A 25638-nucleotide genomic window follows, 5' to 3' on the forward strand; every position below is an offset into this window, starting at 1 on the left:
TCTACTGGAATACCTTAAACAACTAGGAACTGGCGAACATCTATATAAGCACATGCAAAAGGCTGTACCACTGGCAACTGCTCGCAGCACCCGAAAATTCCTAGGAGATAACTCTACATTTCAGGTCACTTAAGGGCACGGAAAAGGCCCCACAGACCACAGAGCTTAATCCTTTTGATGTCGGAGGTATCTGGCATAAGTAGATGATCCCCAAAAAGAAAAGAGATAAGATTAAGAAAAAAAAGATACAAAAATACTAATAAAAGTAGTTTTAATTTTAAAATTGTTAAATATCTATTATTTTAGTACCAAACAACACTACAGTTTGTTTAAATAAAACTGGCTTGGTATATGAAAAATATAGTAAGTAAGGTAGTTAAAATAAAAAACATTTATTTCCTTCATTTTATTCCATATACATTTATAATTTTAAAACAATAACAAATAGGCTGCAACACTTAATATCTGTACAATAAAATCCTATGCTTAACACCACATAATATAATATAGTCTGTTAAAATAAAAACTCATACAAAATAACACTTATGTATATAGTACATTAATAATAATTTTGCTTTCACGGAAAACAAGAGGTGAAATTTTACTTTTTGAATCTCCACTTTAAATTAAAAATTTCACCCGAGTTTCCTTGAAAAAAGGAAACTAAATTGATAACACTCAATATCAACAAAAAAAATGTACATGAAAAGCAGCAGAGTGCAGTTTAGTCATCCTATTTAATATAAAAATATCGTACGTATTAAAAATATATCTTAATATGTAAAGGGGGGTCGAAATATATCTGATACTTCTTTGTATATGGCGAATGATTAAAGCTGCACTTAAACAATTCGAAAAGGCCACTGACATCAATAAGTACGGATATAAAGAAGCCTCCACCAATGATTTATACTGAAAAAATAAACTTAATAAGAAAAAATTAAATGACACAATGCATGCTTTAACTCTACGGGGGATTCGTCTGTTAGCACAACCCTTACTAAAAGCACAAAAACCTACATGGTAATAAATATATTCTAATTGTTAGCTACCGTTTTAGACTAAGTTTAGACACACTCCTACTCAAAACTATTGTAAAACCTGAGCAACACAATTCAACTTATACAGTCAGTGGTGTCTTTCATTAAATAAAAATCGTTTTGTCAAGTGCTACAATATTACATCATATCCCTAAATAAACTACAGTTTACAACTTTAACAAGCTGAGTTTTCTCTCATGCAAATTAACTACTTTAGTGGTGGTAATTATTACCTTGGTCAAAACAAGTTGGGTTAATAAGATTTATCAATTCGTTCTCAGTAAGTGATGCAAAACCTTGCGGAATCATTCTGTCTGCATTCTTCTTATCCAGATTTTGTGCATCGGTCGAACCAATATCTTTCAAGTTAGGCGGCAAGTAGTTTTTTGTGTCTGCAATAGTACTTTTGGGACCCATAATGGACGGTGCATTACTTGGGGTAGGAATGGTCGAGTACGGTGACATGTAACTCCCAATTGTAGTATCCAAACCCATACCAGATGTTTCAGTTGATGACGAAGTAATTCCCATAATGGTTTGCGAGGCGGTGGTCATCTCACTAGCGCTCGGAGACATGCTCATTATATTTTGCGGTGAAGTTGTCAACTCGTTAATCTTTTTCTGTGTCTTTAAAAAATCGACGGCGGCTTCCAGCAAAACCGCTTTTTCTGGTTCAACATTAAGCAAAGCAGATTCTTGGGTTGTGACTGTTGCCGTAATGCTCGACTGCAATAAACTACTGTCACCTGCAGTGGTTCCCATCACAGAAAGTCTAGAGGAACCAATAAGTGGTTCTTGTGAGACGGCGGACGTGTTTCCGCACATCAGACTCGGAGATAATTGAGAGTTTAGTATCGCTTCAGGTGACAAAGCTGCCGAAGAGTGTGACTCTGCAGACCCGAGAAGCGGTGAAGCCAAGTTGGCATTTAACACCGGAGAAGCTATGATGGAAGCGTCTGAATTTAGGATAACATCCTGAGTGGCCGCAATAACTGTAACAGGCTTCGGAGGACTTCCCATATGAGATTCTAGCGTGGAGTTAAGGATTTCATCAAGTTTTTCAGAGTTCATTGGGGTAGAGATGCTGCCTTCCAAAGAAGTCGTAAGAGTGGTATTAGAAATGGTAGAAGTGCCAGTTATGACCTGCTCGGCTATAGCAGCCGCTTCTGATTTTGCCATAGTGCTAATAGCGGAGGCTTCTGACAGAAATGGTTGCTGAGACGTCAGAAAAACAGAGGACGCCATGTTCTGTGGTGCAGACTCCATCATAATTGGTAATGATTGAGCTGACATGATATCTTTATTAATGTTACCTTTAATTATTGGACAGGCATTATTGTTGCCCAGGGCAAGCAGATTTGATTTGGATTCAATTTTCGTTAAATAGTTTGCGACACTTTGAGCACTTTGGGGTGGCAAGGGGGCGCTACTCGGTTCGATACCAAAATGTTTTAAAGTGGCCATGCTGGCATTCGCAGTAAAGTCATTTACTTGACCGTTGATGGGTAGTTTCATTCTTAAATCCATGACTTTTTCCATCGTGCTCATCACAGGCGCTTGTAATTGTGGGACAGCTCGTTCATTCACAATAGGGTGTGTTACGTTAGCACAGGAATTCTCTTCGTTCATAATAGCATTGTCGCATGACAAACTCATCGAGTTACGACGAACCAATCCTAGACTTTCATCTTTTATGCTTAGGTTTGAATTCTCGCTGATCTGGCTCATCATCGAATCATGATGCATTAAATCCACGGAGTTATCGTTGATCATAGATATATTGGAGTCGTGGTTAACATCCAGGGAACTCTCGGAGATTGGTCGGTAGCGTTCGCGATGAACATCAATGGCTTCTGGCAAGGACCCTTCGCTGTTTTCATCGAAATACTCTTGTTTCAAACTGTTTAACGGCGGGGAATGGAGTTCACTTGTGGATGGCAAGCTTACGGAGGAGCGCCTGGTGCTTAACGGCACCAAGTTGGAGTCTGGAGGAGGCATCATGTCCACGTCCTGTTGACGTTTTGAAAAATGTCCAGAGTTCCATATTGCCCCTTTAAAACTTGGGGCATGTTGAGCGTGGGCATCTGCATAAACTGCAAAATACAAAATATCTATTAGATTCTTGCATCTGGGACTCTGGGGACTTAATTAATGCCGCCAGCTGCGCTTTAGGGGAGGACAGTGCCACTCAAGCCAAGCATATATATATATATTTAGGTAGATATATAAAAATAATCTCTATTTATGTTCTGACAATTGTTTTTTTTTTTAACTCAAGAGTTTCTATTTAATTGAAAACGTGTTGCAATGGCTTGATAGACATGACCCACAATATTAACGCCCCATACATACACCGACGCAATAAATAACATACATTCACGAACCATTCCTTTTGCGCACGTTTCACACAATAATATTATAACCCTGCATATTAAAAATAAGGATGTTGGAACAATATGACTATTTTATGAAGAAATACGTAATAACTTCAGGCAAAATTGTTTTGGACAAACTAAAGAACATATAAGAAACCTCTCTACCATTATGTAGTAAATGGGATTAATAAGTCACTCATAGGCTATGTGTTGCATCGTTAATTTTTTGTTATTTATTTTAAAAAAAAACAACAGGGTGATTTAGCATACATAGCCCACCAGTGGTATAACATAACTTAGCCTTGGTTAGTAATTTAGCTGACTTACGACAAAGTGGACTGACGAGCTAGTATAACATATGCGTCTCAGCTACATAGTTGCACATAGAGAAGCGATAGCGATTATAGGGATAAAATTTTACTTGTTTTTGGTTAATATGCGTTACCGTAAAATGGGGTAATTTCGGCACCTTTGTTTGTTTAGAGGTTGGCTTTTTTGAAAAAGCTTTTTTTTGAAAAGAGTTCTGTAAAAATCTAAAATTTTTTTTTGCAAAATGAGATAATGTTTACAACAAACATAATACTGTTTGACTTGTGATAAATCTAATAATATAATGTGGGTCGATCAGCAAGTAGGTAGGTTGTCACAAGAGATAAAAAAGCTACACTGGTTAAAATGACATACTAAGAATATCCATATTTATACTCTGTATAAAGAAAAACAATAAGAATAGAAAAAATTGCTTGAAAAACGTAAAAAGAATTATTACGATGACCAAATAAATAAACCAGATAATGTTACCAAGTGTGTCTAGAATACATTAAAGGAGGAGGCAGATAAATGTACCCTATCGCATTCTATAACACTGGATACTGGACATGAAACAGTCAAGGATGTTTATAGGATATGCAACAAATTAATTAATTTGTTTGCTTAATATCCTAATGTGATTAACACAGCAAGGCCAGGAGCAATCATAGATAAAGGCATTGATATGAATTGGTCTGTAGATGAATTGGAAATATTAGATTTCATGATATAGTTAAGTCACTTGACTCTGGGTAAACGACTCTGCGCATACACTTTGACCTTAGTAAATCTTTTAACCTGATAAATCATACACATAATTTTATTAATACTTAAACAAATAGGTGTTCGGAATTTGTTGCTTGGAATGGATAAAATCTTTTTTTGAAAATAGAACTAAGGCAGTTCAGGTAACTTAAGCAATTTTATCTTTTAGTAAAAGTTTATACCGACCCCCGAGGTATCTCTCATTGCTATCATCTCTTTTGTTCCTGATATTTTACAATCATGGTGGGTGATCTAGATGGTTCATTAATTCACTTTCGCGATGGCACATCCATTGAAGTATCATACAATAATGAAAATATGGTTGTGGATTTGACTGCTAGAAAAATGCAGGAATGATGTGTAAATTCCCTTGTGCTTAATGGTAAAAAAACTACATTTGTCAGGCCCTGATTCAAGACAAAACTGTTACACAAAATTAAAATAATAAAATTTTAGGTGTTATAGTGCATGAAAACGAGCAAGGAGAATTCATTTGCAGCAGACTTGCGTCAGCTAACTATACGATTTTTAATTTAAAAAATAAGATCAGCCATCATTCCTTAATGTTATATGTTTCTATTAGATTTTTCATTTGGTCTACCCAACGTGACGGTAAAAGACCTCTTGGTCTTCTTCCATTTACTTGGCCTCTGATCTTCGACGAAAAGATTTTGGAAAACAATTCCAATTTGTAAAAGAAGAATTTCTTGAATAATCTTCTTCACTAGAAAACCGGATGCTTCCATTGGTGGAGGACAAAATCCAGGAAGTTCAAAACAAAATTGCAACATTGGACATCAACACCATCGATAAGCTGCCCTGTAAACCTTCCGCAGTGGATAACAACCACGAAGCTTCTAGTAATACAGAATTCGTTAGGCTGATGCATCTCAATTTAATGGTACTACATCATGGAATATTTATCACCGTCAGTTTGAAGTGGCTGCAAAAGCAAACGGTTGGTCATCCAGGGAGAAGGCATCTGTCCTTGCGTTGGCCTTGAGAGTAAATGCTGGATCCATGCTGCAAAGAATGTCCTCAGAAAAACAAAAATTTTACGACCAACTTAGTAAGGTATTTGAAGATGCGTTATGGTCATTCACACCTGGCACATATCTACCATACACAACTGAAAAATCGGTGCCAAAAGTTAGGGAGATCCTTGGAAGAATTTGAGGCCGACTGGAATATCCAGATTTCTCGGAAAGAATCATGGAACGTTTGGCAGTCCAAGCATGCCTGGATAAACTCTTTTTTCATTTGGGATGCTTTGTGTTCTCTAAAGGAGGAGTTGCTTACCAAGGATCTGACAAGCCTAGCAATTTCAAAACTCGCATGCGAACCTGGATAAAGCATGATTTGCAGCATGTTAGAAGTGGTCTTCAGGTCTACAGGCGTGCAAATTCTGGTGTGCTGGTATACTCCCAACGTCGTTCTCTGGAGAAAACCGTTCGTTGTTATTTCTACAAGACTACTTCGGTTGCAAGAGAATATTCTTTTGCCGATATGGATATTCACCATCTTTGGAATCATTTCGGAATGAAATGAGCTTAGGGAGGGAGCAGTCTAACGATATTATAAATACCGAGAAACCAGTTATACGCTGCACGACGTCTCGAAAGTTATAGCAGGAATCTTCCGGAATAGCGTTTTGCCGAATATATAAGGAGTCGCATAGCCGACTAAGGGCCCGTATTATAAATATTTCTCAAAAGTTAACTTTAACTTTAACCATCAAGTTACCCTTTGCAATAAAATGTCAGTTTTATAAACGTCCCATTTTTTCTTCTTCGTCTTTGAGACGTCATTAGGGCCATGTGCTACTGTCAAAAGATGAATTATTCGTGTTTTTATTTTGGCTTGTTGCCAATTTAATGAACTTGTGTCCACTAAGAAATAGGTTGATATGGTCAAAATAGAAATTTATTTGGTTCTTTAAAGTGACCATTTTTTCAAAAAATGGGTAAAAGAGATATTGAGCGGTTGTTGGTAACATCATCCGGTGAATCCTTGTTCTTGAACATGGGTACTACTTTAGCACTTTTAAGACCTTAGGGAAAGACTCCAGACAAGATGCACTGGTTAATAAGCTTCGTAAGTGGAAAGACAGTTAAGTTTTTAAGTGACTACAATTTTTCTGGAGATATCAAAGCAATTCCTACTTTTACTGTTTTCAAGATTTGATATTTTGTCTCTGACTTCATTAAAAGTGACCAATGAAAAATGAAAGCAATTCATTGAATTTCAAAATTAGGTAGCTATGAAAAGAGTTTTTGGTTTTAGGTAAGTCTTTTACTATTTCTTCAGCAATCTTAGTAAAAAAGTTCTTAAAACTGTGTGCACTTATTGCTTCTGAATTTACTATATTGGATGAGGAGCCTACTTCTTTTAGGATATTCTACATTGCAACATTTGGCCACTTGAGCTGCAGATGTCAGCTCTATAGACCTTTTTATACCTATTAATTGACAAGGTGTCTTGGAACGAAATCAGGATATTGCCTGCTTATAGCATCCAGAGCATATTTTCTAGATTCTCTCACCTCACCATTGTACCACTCAACCTTTACGGACTGTCTATGGTTATCGGGCACTCGAGATTTTGCAGGAAAACTGACTTCAATGAAATCATTAATATTTTCATTAAATTGTTGGAACTTTCTATCAGGAGTGACGTTTGATTCATTAATAATAAACTACCATTTTTCTACATTATAGAGATAAAATAAACCCTCATTTGTAATGGGCCTATAATTTATTAAGAAGAAATACTGTATCCTTATGATCTGATATATGACGGAGCTCAAGAATCCTGGAACAGTCCTCCAAGGAGTCTCTGTTTGTAAAACCATTATTGAGACGGGCATTAGATGTAGTAGGTAAGTTAACTATCGAATGACGCACATAGGATACCATAAGATTTAGACATTAATGTAACCTGTAATAATACAAGCTATCATTTCCAAAAACCTGGCAAAATTTTCATTAGAGGACCTGCATATGGTAACGAGCTGGGCAGAATGTCTTTTTAGGAAAACACCTCCCGCCTCAATCAAGTTGAACAGAATGCCTTGAAATATTTAAATCATGATATTCGACATGTGATTTCGAGTATATAGAGTGCTTCGGGAGGAAAGGAAAATATTTTGACCTTCTAAACATGTTCCCAAAATATTTTCCTTTCCTCTCAACCATTTCTAAAATAATCGGTTCCGAAGTTTTTTGTAAGATTTTTTATTTTAAAAGCAACAAACAAATACTAGTAGAAAAACAAAATTCCACTAATTTAAAATGTTTTCGAAAATCTCCACACCAATTTCAAAGCGCTCGTGTTGCACTTTTAATTGCTTGGGGATTGTTTTTAATAATTTGAAGCATTTAAAATTTGATTGTCCTTGAGTCCTTCTATGGTTTCTACTGGTGTTTCGTACACTAGAGCTCTCATCCACCCCCAGAGGCAATAATCCGATGGATTTAAAACTGGTGACCTCGGTGGCCAAACTTGAGGTCCTGCTCTACCAATCCAACGATCAGGAAAACAATTGTCTAAGAAATTACGCACTCGGCGACTAAAATGAGGCGGGGCTCCATCGTGTTGAAAATACATTCGGTATCGAACAATTATCGGAACATCATCCAACATAATATCCTTCTCCAGTAAGACGCTCATCTAATACAAAAGGACCAAACAACTAGTCGTTCAGCATTCCACACCACACGTTAACACTGAATCGATTTTGAAAGTTTCGTTCAAACGTGGCATGAGGACTCTGACTCTCATCTGACCACCGATGTTTATTGTGTCGGTTATTAATTCGATTGCGGGTAAAATGAGCTTCATCACTAAATAAAATGTATTTAGGTAGGTCTCGATTTTGTTGGATCCATTCGCAAAATTGAACCCTTAAGCCATAATCACCTTCTTGAAGATGTTGAACTGGTTGAATATGAAAAGGCTTAAAACCGTTTTCCCAAGTATCTTCCAAACGTCCACATCAGATGCTAAACGAAGCTTTTTGGTAATCCGCCTCGTACTAATACCCGGGTATATCCAGAACATTTTCTTCATTTTCCACATTAAGTCCCGCCACTCATTCAGAATTAATTCTTACGCTTGGAAACATTCCCGTTTCCTGAGCATTTGCAAAAACTGTCTGAAAAACTTTTCCATTAAGAATTCTTCTATTTGGAAAACGACGTCCGTATTCATCAACAACACGTAATGCGCTACCATTACAGAAACCATACACGAATATCATGTTAGCATAGGGAGTACCTATATAGGTGAATCTGTGAGGCATTACGTAATGGAAACTTTGCTCTTTCCAAATTTAAACGCTCAGAATCAATCAAACTGACAACCATGCTTGTCAAAACTACCAGTCAATTAAAATAGGTATTAACAAACAATGATGAAATACGTGCAACGTGAGTTAGAAATATTGAGAACGTAATTATTCCAAAAATGTACAAAAAAAAATTTAGAGCCGATTATTTCATAAGCGGTTAAGAATCGGATTAAAACATATGGGTTAATTTTACTATCAGACAGCCAAGCTGCTCTAAAGGCCCTGAAAGCTTTTAAATGTGATTCAAAGCTAGTCTGGGAGTGCAAACAAACCCTAAAGCGCCTTACAACAAAGAATCAAGTAACACTAATGTGGCTACCTGGCCACCGGGGTATAGAGGGGAACGAAGAAGCCGATCGCCTTGCAAAAAAAGGGGCTCAAACACCATACTATGGTCCAGAGCCATACTGTGGTTTAATGAAGACCCACATCACCGAAGACCTAAACAGGTGGGAAAAAGAACAATTGCTGTCGCACTGGAGAAGAGCACCAGGACTAAGACAGGCAAAAAAGTTTATAACCACTTCTAGAAAAAGAGCTGAACAGCTCCTAGACATGAACAGATCAGACATCAGAACAGCAGTCGGACTCCTAACCGGTCATTGCCCAGTGAAATATCACCTAAAGGCAATAGGTATAACAGAGGACGACCAATGTACATTCTGCAGCAATGCCACAGAAACAGCAGAACACCTGCTCTGTGAATGCCCGACCCAACTCTGCAAGAGGCTCAAGTACCTGGAAGGGGTACAACCAACACCTCAAGAAGTGGGACAACTACCTCTCAAAAATATAGCTTTGTACGGCAGAAGTCTAAGACTTTTTGAGACAAACTAAGACAAATAGAGTTATGCACAAAATATCTCACAGGTAGCAGTGCTGAGCGGCGGATCAGCCGAAACGACTCCCTTCTCAATCTACAATCTACAATGGGTTAATTTACTTTTTTTGACCTTCTGAATATGATCCTAAAATATTTCCCTTTCCTCCCGAAACACCCTGTATAGCAACCCCTCCGTGACTTGTAGATGACCTACAGAAACTGGAGGCACTTTTACACCATAAAAGAGATAGTTCTTACAGAAGTTAATATATCAATTTGCATAACAAAAACCTGCCAAAAAACCCCACTTTACGGTAAGCAACAGATTTTTATATGGAGGATTTACCAAACATAATTATAAGACACCTCTTTGCACTACCTATTTCCATTGGAAATATGAACAATACAACCCCATTAAAGATTTTTAATTTTTTGTCACTAAGCCACGGACTATATTTCCCATACACAAACTTTAGTGCCAGACCAAGTGCCAAAATATTTTTTAAAAGGCATGGCAAGGTCTAAAGTGATGATTAGTTTAACGATACAAAAACAATATTTGTAAAAATATAAATTTTATGCTCAACGGTAGAACTTATTATATTAAGCTTTAATCATTGTTAGACTCAAATTGAGCGATGCGCGTACATTTTATAATGGTTATTTCTAGCTTGTACGTCTACAGTGTTAAAAAAAAAAACAATTTAATAGTTTCCGTTAGTAAAAGTTAAATTTGGCCAAAAACGCGATATTTTTTACAATGCCTCGTACCATGCTACTGATGCAATTTAACAAAAGAAAAAAAAGCATTGCATGAAATTTCGAATTTTTGCCAAAGCATTCTACAGCTTTAATAAGGTTAACTAAGAAAAAAAAATTGTGAAACAAAACATGTGAATACATCACAACGCTTCATCTTATTTTATGCGATTTATGATGTTTTGTTTCACAACAAAAAGCAAGTTAGTATCCGAACAACCCAGACTTTAAACACAAAACTTCATTTAAGTAATAGCGTAGAGAGGATTCTCAAATCAGGATTTTTACGGATAAGGATCTGATATGAGGATTTAAATAATTAAACCTAAAACTACATTCACGCATGGCATCATCTCAATCAACCAATGCGGGAACATTATGGGTCGAGACAGGGTGTGACATAGAAAAAAGACTTCCTGTAAATAAAACGTTAAATGGGGGTCCTCCGGATTTATTATTATTACGGTATTAGCTAATAAAATACTGACCCTGAAAGGTTTTTACTTTTAAATCGGCGTTGAGGTAAACTTAACAAAAAAAAAGAACTTAATAAGAGAGTTTCTATAAAATAACAACATATTTGGTTTGTAATAATAAGGTTTCGCTGGTTATGGCAAGGATGTGTTTTGATTGGTGTATGAAATGTGTACGATGAAAAACTTTTAAGCGTGTTCAAGAATAAATGGTGGGTTAAAATATTTAAAAAATTTGAAAAAGAAGTAATATTCTTGGTACGCTTAAAGCCAAAATTAAATTTGCTTTTTATCGAAAAATAGGCGCGAAATATGAAATCTTCCGATGAATAGCAAGAACGATTCCAAAAAAAAGCAAATATCGCATCTTAGATAATCTTACCATTTGTTCCACTGATAAAATTACCTCCTGGATATCTAAACTAACTAAAATAATAAGGCTCATTCAGAAGCTCCATTCCCCTTATAGAAACTTGCCTTGGCGAACTAACCTATATTAAAAGTTGCATCATTTAGCTCCCTCTTCAAGTTTACTATTCAAATGACTAATTTAATCCAAACCAGAGCTAAAAATTGCAATTTATTATTTATTGTTCCTCATTCATTCAAAGCCCTAATTTTCTCAAAATCCTAAAACACTCGACCCAGTTCAAATTTACTGTCGATTTGCTTTAAGATGCTTTTACATAGATGAATCTAAAGTTTTCAATAATATTTTGTTGGAATAAAAAAATAATAATTAAAGAATATTCATTAGCGCGTTCCAAAATATTATTGCAAACCTGGAACTTATAAGATAAACCTAATAGAGACCCTAAATGACCCATATACACTTAACTAGTGAGGTAGAAATTAAACGAGTAAAATGACAAAGTTTCTATAATATGGAGGGCCTGAAGGGATGTCTGTATGTGTGAATTGGTCGTGGTTTTTTAAACGTGGAGCTGAAATGGGATATTTTATTGGTTTTAGTAAAGGTCATTTCTCAAAATTATTAGTATATGACACAAATAATTAACTGATATATAAGAAGCTGATAGATGGTAAGAGATTGTTTCTTTTAATACAATTTCAATGGCTACAAACAACGTAAAAGGGAAAATAAAATGTTATATTCGAATTCTGCATTATGTGTGTATATTATGTGATTTCTTTAATAGATTTATTAAACTAATGCCGTAAAACTTGGTCTAACGAAGGCTAGAAATTATTTTAATTTATAGTAACTCTGTTCTTTTTGAAGAATTATGAATATTGTGTGTACTGTATTTAATTTATAAATATGAAAAAAAATATCGAGTAAATAGAAGTAGATAAAGCAAAAAAGGTTTGAATATCCACTCATTTAACCTTAGCAGTCTTTATTGTGAGCCAAATGTATGAAACATCATGACCATGAGATCAAGTAACAAAAATTGTTATTTTTCCAGTTTTTTACCCATAAATTTCTTTTTCTTTATAGATCCAATAAACCGTTAACTAAAAAATTTAAAAATTCATATTTTTAAAAAGAGGAGCCAGAAAACAATTTAAAATAAGGAAACTGCAAAAATATGGTATTTCAAAACCTCAAAACCATAAAAAATTATATAACTTAATATCGCATCCATCGCTATTTCTATCTTTCTTTCTGAAAATCTACAGGTTGGAGAATCGAAGACTACGCAGTATCCAAAATAATGACAACGCTTTCTGTCTAACTGCATTGTGCACTGTTGAATTTTAAAGCGCAAATATTTTTTTCTCAATTTATGGCTGTTTATACTACTTCTATATTTGTGGTTTCGAATACTGACACATTCTTTTGTCTTTAAGATTGTCACGAATGTCGCACTAAAGTGCAAGAACCTTCTATCGAAAGTGTTTGTTATAAACTGTCTTGTGCTTCTAATAATGTGCCTAATTATAAAATAGTGCTTAACAACTTTTAGCTGAATGCCTACATGTATTTTAAAATGTTTTTAATAAATATTTTATGGCAATCCACGCAGATTTAATGATTTTAATAATTTTTCTGTGTATTTTTTTTATTGATGTATGTAAAAGTTAAAATTTAGTCAGGAGGTTAACGGAGAAAATCTACAGATCGGAGAATCAAAGACTACGTACGCATTATCCTAAATAATGATAACACAGCTTTCTGTCTAACTGCATTGTGCACTGTTGAATTTTAAAGCGCAATTATTTTTTTCCAACTTATGGCTGTTTATACTGCCGCTTCTAGCGGTTACTATGACAACCGTCATGCCCAACTAATCAACAATCCTTGAGCCGTGTTACTATACGGCTTTTAATATTAGGCCAAATTTAAACTGCCAATATTTCGGAAACGATCAATTTTTGGACTAGATAACCTTATACAAAGTTAACCTTATTTTTAAATATCTTTATGAAAAAATTATAAAAATAGGAGGTTTCCATTTAAAAAATTGACTGTTAATGATTTTTTCATTTTAATTTTTTATGCTAGTTTTTGACCCCCCTGTATCTTTTATTTAGCCAAATATTAAAATAGTCTTTTAAAGTGGTCCTTCCTTTAAAATAAAACCAAAACTAACCAATAAATAAAGGCTACTAAAAGGGAGTAATCGCTAATTATGTTAGGGCTTATAAAAATAGTTTTTCACATGAAATTAAAAATATGTCAAAAACTGTTACACTTAGGTATAGGACATTATACACAAAATATACTTAGAATTTCACGTAAAAGCCAAAAATGTAAAAATATACAGGGTGTTCCATTTAAAATAACGAAGTTGACACCTACTTCCGGTATAACCGGAAACGTCACAACTGTCAAAATATTTTAGTTGTGTAGCCCCTATCAATGTTGCCAAATTTTCAAAATTTTTGAAAAACTAGTTTTCGAGATATCGATCGCGTCTATTCGTCGTGAGACACCCTGTATAGTGTCTTGCGCTTCTAATGTGCCTAATTGTAAAATAGTGTTTAACAACTTCTATCTTAATGTCTACATATATTTTTTTTAAATTTTATTACATATTTTATTGTGATCCGTGCAGATTCAATGATTTTAATCATTTTTATGTGTATTTTTTTATTAATGTATGAAAAAGTTAAAATTTAGTCAGAAGGTTAACGGAGAAAATCTACAGGTTGGAGAATCGAAGACTACGCATTATCCAAAATACTGACAACACCGCTTCCTGTCTAACTGCATGGTGCACTGTTGAATTTTAAGGCGCAATTATTTTTTTCTCAACTTATGGCTGTTTATACTACTTCCGAAAAAGTTCAAATTATTAAATGAATTTATGAAGACAGTTCGGCAGTACAATGTAGGGATTTGTTTACTACTAAATTTGGAAATAGACTGAATCCTTGCAACAATTTTAACGTGGTTTAGAATGTTGACGCATCCTTTTGTCTTTAAGATTGTCACGAATGTCGCACAAAAGTGCAAGAACCTTCTATCGAAAGTGTGCTTGTGCTTCTAATGTAGCTAATTGTAAAATAGTGTTTAACAACTTTTAGCTTAATGTCTACATATATTTTGATTATATATTTTATTGTGATCCATGCAGATTTAATGGTTTTAATAATTTTTATGTGTATTTTTTTATTTATGTAAGTAAAAGTTAAAATTGATGACATAAATAAATTATTTCGTATCTTATTACCCCATCAAAGTCAAACGCTTACTAACGTCGTACTGAAAAACAACGACGTCGAGTAGCAGAGCGCACGAAATGTATACGTGCGCATTGCCATATTTAAGCACCACTCTATGCGTAATGGCCGATTCCCCAACCTGTATATAGCGTGTCCTTCCTCCATTGTGGCTATATTTTTGAAGCAAAAATAATCAATTTTTTTTGTGGCATGAAAAAAGCTACATTTTAAAATTGTTTTGACTTATACAGGGTGTTCACAAAAGGTGTGGCAGTAGAAATTTATGTTTTTTTTAAATAGAAGCCTTTGAAATTTAATGTCATGCATGTCATACATTAATCAAGTAGTTTTTGAATTCGAGACAGTTGAAATTTGGTTTTTTTAACTTTAAGAGGCTACAGAGTTATAACTACTTGTAATAGGATAAAATGATTTTCACATTCCTATTTTAATTTTTTAGATGTTTTAATTAAAAGAAAAAATTCTACTGTCACCTGTTTTTTTTCCTTAAAATGTTAAAAAAATGTCATAGTTAACCTAGCTATAGGAATGTGAAAATCATTTTATCCTATAACGAATAGTTATAGATTGCGACTCTCTTAAGTTGAAAAAAGAGCGATTTTCAACTGTCTCTAATTCAAAAACTAGTTGATTAATACGTAATACATCAAATTGCTTAAATTTTGACGCGGAATCAGAAAATCAAAAATTATATAGCAGGTGCCATTAAAAAAATAACATAAAATTCTTCTGCCAAGCCCAGGGCGTTCACATACGCCCTGTATAGGTCAAAATAAGTTTGAAATGTAACTTTTTCACAAAAAATTGAACTGTTTTGCTTCAAAAATGCAGCCACTATGGAGGAAGGGAGTATAAAATGGACACGCTGTATATGCACGCTGCTATGAGTATATATAACTCAACTAAACATTTAAAAAACGTAAATGCATAAAACAGAAATAAAATGAAAGAATCTGCTTAGACACTAAATTTAAATTAAAAAATAAAGCACACGTAAAAACATAAAAAGAAAATTATTAAAAAAATTATTATTCCTGGTGGCATCTGCATAATGTATATTATAACTTTTAAATCTAATTTATTTATTGTGTAAGATGTCTCTTAATTTGCAACATTAACATAATATATTATAATTATTAACGTTAGTTTTATTTTTTAAATATTTAAGATCTTGAGATGAACCTCTGTTTTTCCCACAAACTTCTATACGGGATCCTGCAACAGTGCGTCGGTCTTCCATAAAGCCTAAAAAAATTAGGTTAAAATTTTCTAACCTCTTAAAAAAATTTTGGGACCTGATAGCGCATATCTGGAAAATATTTTGAAGTATACAAGGTGCTTCAAAAAAGTAGGGCGCAATAAGCAGCATTTTTTTAAAATTGAATGCCTTTTATTTTATTTTTAAGACCGCCTTAGGCTACCTAGTATACGCGCTAAATATGGCTGCTTTGTCATGCGCAGTTTGACTGCAATAATTTTTTTTATAAAAAAAATCTAAAACTTATTACATCATTTAATTTCATCTTGATACTAGAAATGTTAATTCAATGTCAATATTGGACTTAATTGGGACTCTAGAAGAATGGAGAATTACTTTGACTTAAATTGTGTCCTTCTGTCATATACAGGGTGTTCGTCGTTAGCAATCATACTTTACGAATTTCAAAGCTCCATTTCTCGCTTTTTTTAAATGGAACACCCTGTATATTTTTTATCCATTTAATGAAGATTTAATACATGAACATTTTTTATTATGTAAACATATTAGCTATCTTTAGTCGTTTTGAAAATATTCACGATAATTATCCATAGATAATAAAATGTTTAAATAAGAACCAGGAAATCTGCATTCTTAACAAAATAGGTATTTTAATACCTTTTTTGTTGCCAAGCAAAATATTTCACCCGTTTCTCTAAATAAATTTTTGACATTTTGGTGAGAATATCATTTTTGTATGTGTATTATCAGCTTAAGTATTCAGTTATTTGAATTATCGTAAATTTGTTTGTAAAAGAAATTTGGAGTTTTGTTTCAGAAATCTAATCTGAACAAAAATTGCATACTTATAAAATGCATTTTAGCAAAGACGAACTTGTTGATATGATATTTGTGCTGGGGAATCTAAAAAGAATTGCCTCTTAGCCCCTTGAATGTATGAGGCGCGCTATCCTGATAGATGTCCAGAAGAAAAATCTTTTAGAAGGTTACTAGCAAGATTTGTGGAGACAGGGAGTGTTTGTTACCCCAAGCAAGATAGAATGAGGCCTGTTACTAATCAGGAGCAAGAGTTAGATGTGTTATTAACGGTAACCAAAGATCCTCACCTAAGTCAGTCAAATATCGGAGCAGCAGTTGGAATAAGTGAAAGATCAGTGCAACGAATTTTAAAATGAAATCATTTTCATCCATACCACATCCATGAATATCAAGCACTTTTTGATAGGGATATATAAAACCGACTTGAATTTTGTACTTGGAGCAGAAATAAATTACAAAACGACCCCACGTTTTTTAATAATGTCCTATTTACGGATGAGGCAACATTTCATAAAAACGGATCAGTAAATAGACATAACTTTCATTATTATTCATCCGAAAACCCCCATTTTATGCGGCAGATCGACTACCAGCATAGGTGGTCATTAAATGTGTGGGGAGGAATTATTGGAAGCACCATTTTTCGGATCATCGGTCCCTATTTTTTTAATGGTCATCTCAATGGAGAAATGTACCTTCAATTTTTACAAAATGAACTGCCTAGATTACTTGCAAATGTTCCATTAATTACTAGAAACCGAATGTGGTTTCAACAGGACGGAGCTCCTCCACATTTTTCTCGAAATGTCACTGAATATTTAAATGTAACCTTTGAAGAAAAATGGATTGGAAGAAATGGACCTATTAATTGGCCAGGCAGATCACCTGACCTAACAAAATTTGATTTTTTTTATGGGGTTTTGTAAAAGAAATTGTTTATAGTAAAAATCCACCTACAACGGCAGTAGATATAAAGCAGAGAATACGGGATGCTCAAGTAATTCCACAAATGCATCATGAAGTAGAAAGAAGTTTTCAGGAACGTATTAATTTATGTTTTGAACAAAACGGAGGAGGACATATTGATCACTTAATGTAATAATAATAATATAATAAATATTTTTAATATGTTTGTTTTATTAGTATCGTGAATATTTTAAAAACGACTAAAGATAGCTAATATGTTTACATAATAAAAAATGTTTATGTATTAAATCTTCATTAAATGGATAAAAAAGTATACAGGGTGTTCCATTTAAAAAAAGCGAGAAATGGAGCTCTGAAATTCGTAAAATATGATTACTAACTACGAACACCCTGTATATGACAAAAAGGAAAAAACATAAAGGAAACAATTTAAGTCAAAGTAATTCTCCATTCTTCTAAAGTCCCAATTAAGTCCAATATTGACATTGAATTAACATGATGAAATCAATTGATGTAATGATTTTTAGATTCTTTTTATAAAAAAAATTATTGCAGTCAAACTGCGCATGACAAAGCAGCCATATTTAGCGCGTATACTAGGTAGCCTAAGGCGGTCTTAAAAATAAAATAAAAAGAATGGCATTCCATTTTAAAAAAATGCTGCTTATATCGCCCTACTTTTTTGAAGCACCCTGCATCTTTCAAAATATTTTCCAGATAGGCCCTATCAGGTCCCAACATTTTTTTAAGAGGTTAGAAATTTTTAACCTTATTTTTTTAGGCTTTATGGAAGACCGACGCACTGTTGCAGGACCCTGTATAACAGCAAGGCCTAGACTTCATCACACAACCACAATTTATTACAAGCATTTTAGTCGAAGTAATATTTTATGAACAATATTTACCTAAATGCTAAATGTATAAGGAAATATTTGTTCCTTAGAAAATAATTTAATTGCATCTCTAAAAGGCTGTAATACCCCACCAAAACTAATTTTATTAGGTCCTTTTCGGATATTAATGTATCCTAAAGCTACACTGATTAAGACGCAAATAACCAAAATTAGACTCGAAATTATTATTAATATAAAATCTTTTACTACCAAGTATTATTTGTAAATCACATTTACTTATAAAGATTTTAAATCTATTGCACTAATCTGCATATTACATTGTTGAAGTTTGAAAAGTCCTAAAATTCGTCTCACGATCACGCAAAAATGTATGTAGGTGTGATGATGGTTTAAAATGAGCGAAATACGCGGTGGTATACTATTAAGCGACATTGTAACTTTATTATTGAAAAAACACACACAATCAGAGTTTGTAAAAGAAAAAACAACTAAAAGTAGTTCGATTATGTCTAAAAAGGCCAAAGAAACGACATTTCTTACTTAATACTTTCATATAAGAACGTATTTTGTACCGTAAACATTTTTTGAAAAAAAAAGGTTAGATGTTGACTAAAATACTGATAGGTCTTAGGGAGATTTAGTTACGGGTATTTTTTACCGATTTTACCTTATATAAGTTCAAATAAATCCTAATTAATAAATTATGAACTTTTTTTATACCTCTCATTTTTCGGAAAACAATTTTTTGAACAAATTGACAAATTCAGTGAATATTCCAGCAAAATAATCCAGAAATTTTTTGAATTCCCGGAATGGTCACATATATTCCAGAACACGATCATTGGGTGGATATTCAAGAAGAATGATTATGGAAGATTACTTAAGAACAAATGAGCAGTAACTTGCAGAAATTTTATCCATCTAAAATACATTTAATTATGAAAAAAGGTTTTCTTCAAATTTGTTATTAAAATGCAAATTTACTAAAGATTTTATTGATCAAAGCCTTTTTTACTTAAAAAACCAAGAGTCTCCTTTTTCAGCTCGACGTACAAAATGCCACGTTTAAATGTCCGAGTGTGTTATCGTGAATGTGTAGTGAATATAAGAAAGGGGGGGAAAAGGATGTAAAAATGAGTGTGTATTTTATTTTTTATAGTACCCGTATTAACTAGAACCTGAATGACGAACGCATCGACGCATCTTAGGCACCACAGGCTGAGAGTAGTCGTTGACAGGCAGCCCCATTGCGGATACATAGCCTGTATGCTGTATGAGACAAAGTGAAAAAAGCAATCGCAATTGAAATTTGTCAAAAATAAAATAATTAAAATATAAAAAATAATAAAATTTTCAGAAAAACAATCTCTCATACAATATATATGGTATTGGACCCGATTGCTCGAGCCGCAGAAATGAGGGGATATTGCAAAATGTTTTGACAAGTTGTTTTTTTTTAAATTGTAATTCGCCCGAATAATTTTTTTTTTCAGAAGCTCTAGCGTATTTAATTAATTAGGAAAAACTTGAATGAGAATTATATTAATTAATTGTTTAAATACGCTACATCAAAAGCTTCCTATAACTACTTCAGTCTACAGGGTAGATCCCCATGGTCACAATTACCATTGTCTACAAAAACTAGAAGCAGAAGTGTGATGTAGGAAGATGAAAAAAATTATTCGGAAGTAGGTTTTTAAAATAAAAAAATCAAAATTGCTTGGATACCTTAAAATGCGACGTAGACGTTTATGATGTGAAAAAATGAAACACATGCTTAATGTATAAGAATTACAAACTTAGAGTAGTGTTTAAGACTAGTGAGGTTGAGCTGCTTTAAAAAAGGTTCTTTAAAGTTGATACTTACTTTCCTGAACAACCTACCTTAAATTTAAAACCTTAGATCCGAGTTGGATGGACCTGTATAATTAGAGTCTATAAAATTGTATTTTATAAAGTACATTTAAAAAAACCTACTTCCGATATTACGAAACAAATTATTATTACAATCTTTAATAGAATCTATGCTACGCAAAGCGAATTACCCTGTCAAAAAATTTTACAGTACAACATATACAAAAAACAAAACAGATGGCTTTAAGAAATTATTAGGCATGGGACAATTATTACATTAGTAAAAAATTTACAAAACATGTTATTAAAAAAAATTACATTTCAATAGGTCAAATTATTAAATACATTTCAAAGAAAAATAAGTACATGTCAAAAAATATAAAATACATAATTTTAATAAATATAGTACAAAAAGAAAAATAGCAATAATCGGTGGGTGGAGATTTTCTTTCCTAAATAAAAACACAAAAATGCAAAAGTTGATAAAGTTCTGGTCCAGTAAAGCACTAAAAAAAACTTTCGGTAGGCTACATTATCCATGAATAGTAAATTTTCTTGAATCTTCTCGACGAACTAAACAGATTATTCATATTTCTTCTCGGATTAATATGCCTTATGTCATTTTCTTTTAAGATACAAACGATTAAAAAAAAGACGATAATATAGCCTGAAATAACATCGGGACAAACTGAGCACTACAACATCCATAAATATTCCCTACCTTCCACGGAATTTTACTCACAAACACCAAATCAGGCTATACCTTGCGTTTAAATATTCTCAGGTATATATTCATTCTAAACCCATACCTAGCACTCAGTTTGCCACCTTAAAAATATTTAACAAAAAAAAGCTAAAAAACTGTTTTAGAGACAAGGCTAACGCACATTTTTTAATTAAATATTTAAAAGTCAAAAACGATTTTTTAGCTTCATACTAGATAAAAAGCCAGTCAAAGTTAATGTAAAAGACATGGGCCATACAAAAGTGCATAAATCTCGTGTTGAGAAACTTTGACTGTCTTCCTATCTCCTGTCATACGGTTAGTAACTCATGCATCGGATGGCTTAATATAATTTGGTCGTAAAGGATAGTATTATCTCCGCTATTCAATAAATTTTGAGCAAACTATTTAAATTTAGCACGTTGAATTTCAATTTACTTTAATACCTTAATTTAAACCTATGTGAACATTATGAAATCATTTATAAAAAAATATATATATTGTGTAAATGAACACAGTACAAATTATTAAAGGAATTTAAATAAAAATAAGTTAGACTTATGGTTGGGACCTATACCACGATCTCTGTGGCTGTAAAAGATTATCTATTACAGTGCAGTAATTTTTTTATGATTGATTGTGTCAAAATAGATAACATTTTTTGCAATTTAGATGTTTAGCGGTAGGTTCAATCATTCTTTGACTTCCAAGAGTTTGAGTTTTTCTTTTTTTTTCAAACACGGCTGCATTTCTATAAATGTAATATAAAATCTATAACCAAAACTTCAATATTAATTAGATATTAAAAAAAAACTTTAGAATGACAAATCTCTTCTTTCTTTATCTGAGCGTTTACAGATACTTAAAAATGTATAGAAAAATAAAAATCCTTAATTTTTAGACATTTAACTGCTAAAAGTCTAGTATCATCTAAAGTAATCTCGAAACAAAGTAATCAAACAAAAATTATTATGTTTTATTTAGAGGGGTTTACTTTTAATGCATGAGAGACAAACTAACTAAGAAACTCTTGGTTTATCAATGGCTCTAGCTTTACAATGAAAATAAAAACATATTTGTGTATCGTCTATGTATAACTGAACTTTGCAAAAGCTAAGTTACTTTAAAATTTAAAATATTTTATATGAACGGTACAGGGAAAAACCAGATATGTCACTTTTTATTGAAAATCTCGGTAGATGCGCTATTGAATTCTTCGAATGAAGACGCTTATTTTAAAGTACTAAAACCGGGAAACAACCACCGTAGTCTTGCGTAAATTAGTATCTAAAATATAGCGTACCGAATAAAAACCAGCTTAGTCCAAACGTCCAGGGAAAAAACCAGCGATGTCATGTAAACAAACCGGCTGATGCAATATTCATTTTTAAAAAACGTGCCAGTATTATTGTAACCGCAAAAGTGGTGACTTCCTATTTGTCTGTGTGATAATTAATAAACCATTATGGATAATAGTGATTCGGAGAGATCCGTTGAGAATAAAATTATGCCTTCAAAAAAAAAGAAAGAGAACCGGTCGGATGTCAGAGGTCTCTAAAATGTTGAAGTTATCCACTCATGAAGCTGGACAGCCTTGTAATTGCTCAAGATTAAAGTGCTTTGAGGTACTTAATAAGGCGCAAAGAGCAGAAATATTGAGACATTTTAATGCTCTGAGCTCTCACGATTAGCAAAATTATTATTTAGCTGGTTTAATTACAGTCTTACCTGTCCAGCATAGAAGACCTTGTCAAAACAAAAATACTGCCAGTTTCCATGATGCAAGTTATGCGTATCGAGTTCGAGTTCGCGGTGGTGATATTCCGGTGTGTGCCAAAGCTTTTTGTTCCATTCATAGGATTACAAAAAATAAAATAAATTATATAAAGGAAAGCCTCAAACAAAGTGGTGCAGCTCCTAAGGACAGACGTGGAAAGCATAGTGCAACTCATAGGAAGCTGGACGACTTAACAAAAGGTTTGGTATGTGACCACATCAAAAGTTTTAAGGGTCGTCAGAGCCACTATAGTCTCAAAGATACAAAAAAGACCTATTTACCAGAAGAACTTACAATCAAAAAGATGTTTAACCTCTTTAAGGAAAATCATCTAAATGCTAAAGTCTCGTATGAAACGTACGGAACAATCTTTAATAAAGAATTCAATATTGCTTTTGGATACCCTAGAAGTGACACATGCGCAACGTGTGATTGAATTTTAAATTAAGCTTAAAAGTTTGACTGATACTGATGAAATTAGAGAATTAACCGTTATGAACGAGTTGCATAAAAGAAAGGCTGAGGCGTTTTATTCAAGGAAAAGGCAAGCCAAAAAAGCTGCAACAAAAAGGAAGCCATCTGCATTGATTTTGCAAAAAATATTTCAATTCCTAAAATTGCCACTAACGACGTGAATTATAAACGCCAATTGTCTATGCACGCCTTTAATGTACATGTCCTCTCTTCGGGTCAATCTATTTTTTATACCTATCATGAAGGAGAGGCTAAAAAAGGATCAAACGAAGTTGCATCTTTTCTTTCATTTTATCAATAATTATTTAAACGACGATGTTGAAGAACTGCAAATCTTCTGTGACTCTGCCGGAGGACAAAATAAAAACCTTACCATTTTTCGATTTATTCATTTTCTAGTAAACAACAAAATTCATAATCTGAATGAAATAAAAATCACATTCCCTATAAGAGAACACTCCTATTTGGAATGTGACAAAAATGTAGGATTGTGGGATTTGAAGAGCCCCTTTAAGGTCCCGGAAGAGTTCGAAGAAGTCATTAGGCATTCCCACTACAAACCTTCGCCGTTTGTTGTAGTGAGTGTGTCACAAAATATGATACTGGATTGGAAATCATTTTTAGACACAATATATTTACAAAAATGCCCATTTAAAATCCAGATTTTGAAGGAAATAGTGGCATCATCTGATCATAGCCGCCTTATCTACTACCGTTCAACATACAATGGACCAGTTTTGTCTGGATTAATACGAAAACGCTTTGACCGAAATTCAGCTTTAAGATGCGGAGAATTTTTGCTGCCCGTTCCGGTATATGACGGTAAGTTATAAGAAAGTTTTAAATAAAAATGAGATGTATTAATTTTTGTAATTTTTTTACAGGTTCATTACCAATTTTAAAGGCTAAGTTTAACGACCTAATGAGCCTCATGAGGTTTTGCAGTCCAAAAGCCGTGACATTTTTTCAAAACCTGGCTCATCTCTAACTTACTTTATAATAATATGTTAAAACACTAAAAAATCCAAAAAATTAAATCTTCTTTTTTATTTCAAAAACAAAAGCAGCTGGTTTTTGTCGGTTTCAGGTGACATTGCTGCTTTTGCTCCTGCAAAACCCTGAGTGATGCAGATTTTTTTGCAATAAAGCCGTATTTAGTTTTTTTAAACCAAAAAACCATAGTCATAATACTTTATAATAATATTAACTTCTGTTTTATGTAAACTACATGTTTATATTCGTTTTGGAAATAAAAATAATTGGTTTTGAACGTTAAAATTTAATTTACTCTAATGTGAAAAGAAATTACATATCTGGTTTTTTCCCTGTTCCCTTCATATAGTAAGAAAATATGTATAGGGTCTTTCCCCATATATTGACCTCGCTCTACAGGGGTTAGGTTAAAAGTTAAAATAAAATTATACAAAACTGTTGGTGTTTGACATTATGTTTCTGAATCCGATGTCAATATTTTTTTTCTTTTAGAAATATCAAATTTTGACAGGTGGTTAGTTTGTTCTTATTGAACACCCTATATGACCTCATAGTCAAAAACAGCCGAATTTTCTGATTTCAAATATATATAATTTAGCTGGTTTTAATTAAACCGTTTTGGAAATATGGAGCTTCAAACTTCAAAAAAATAACATAGGTATTGAAGATCTTGGTAGGCTGTCTGTTGTTAGTGTTTAACGTTTATTTATTAGAAAATAAATTAATCAGAAGACCTTTTGTAGTTTTGTAAGATAAGTAAATTAACTAGAAACAATAGTACCTTAAGATTTATTATTTATTAAGCAATATTTACTTTTTTTTGACGAAAATATATTATTTTAATAACTGATTATTTTAAATTAAATCCAAATAATTATAACTGCCCTATATGACCAGTTGACCACCACGATTATTAATACAATTTATATAATCTTGTTCAACTTTTTGTATCGTATTAATTCTAAATTGTTTATGATTTTGGTTAATATAATTTATAATAGAATTATTTATTTCCTAGTAAATGTCAAACAATAACAATGTACCGCATACCAAGATCTTCAATATTTAATTTTTTTTAAGTTTGGAGCTCGATACTTCCAAAACGGTTTAATTTAAAGTAGTTAAACCATATATATTTGAAATCAGAAAAATCCTCTCTTTTTAACTATGATGTCATTTATATACATAGTTTTCCATAAGAACATCGGATTCAAAAATTTTAAGTAAAACCCCAAAAGTTTTGTATTAAATTTTTGTTTTACTTTCCACCTAACCCCTGTAGAGCGGGCGTCAATATATGGGGAAAGACCCTGTACATAAAATCAAATGGTCGTACAAAATAGCGACTTCATATTTATTCAAATGTGTATCTGAAAATAAATTAAGCCAAGTATAATTAATTTGCAGTGTTTTCATTTTTGACAACGAGAATAAACAATATGAAAATTCTT

At 33.0% G+C, this 25638-nt stretch overlaps 1 protein-coding gene across 5 annotated transcripts in view; it reads right to left on the reverse strand.

Annotated features, from left to right (window-relative positions):
• Positions 1–376: 376 nt before the first annotated feature.
• The window catches only part of LOC126745779 (uncharacterized), a 230574-nt gene continuing 205312 nt past the window's right edge, over positions 377–25638 (reverse strand). For 4 of the 5 annotated variants that reach the window (XM_050453768.1, XM_050453767.1, XM_050453770.1 and 1 more), the window contains one exon: positions 377–3133. In XM_050453768.1, the coding sequence (XP_050309725.1) occupies positions 1254–3133 (1880 nt within the window). In that variant the 3' untranslated portion in view covers positions 377–1253. The remainder of the gene's footprint in view (positions 3134–25638) is intronic. The other variant, XM_050453769.1, reaches the window with a different exon arrangement.

The sequence above is a fragment of the Anthonomus grandis genome, chromosome 16 (assembly GCF_022605725.1).
Source record: "Anthonomus grandis grandis chromosome 16, icAntGran1.3, whole genome shotgun sequence".
In the NCBI taxonomy this organism is placed as follows: domain Eukaryota; kingdom Metazoa; phylum Arthropoda; class Insecta; order Coleoptera; family Curculionidae; genus Anthonomus; species Anthonomus grandis.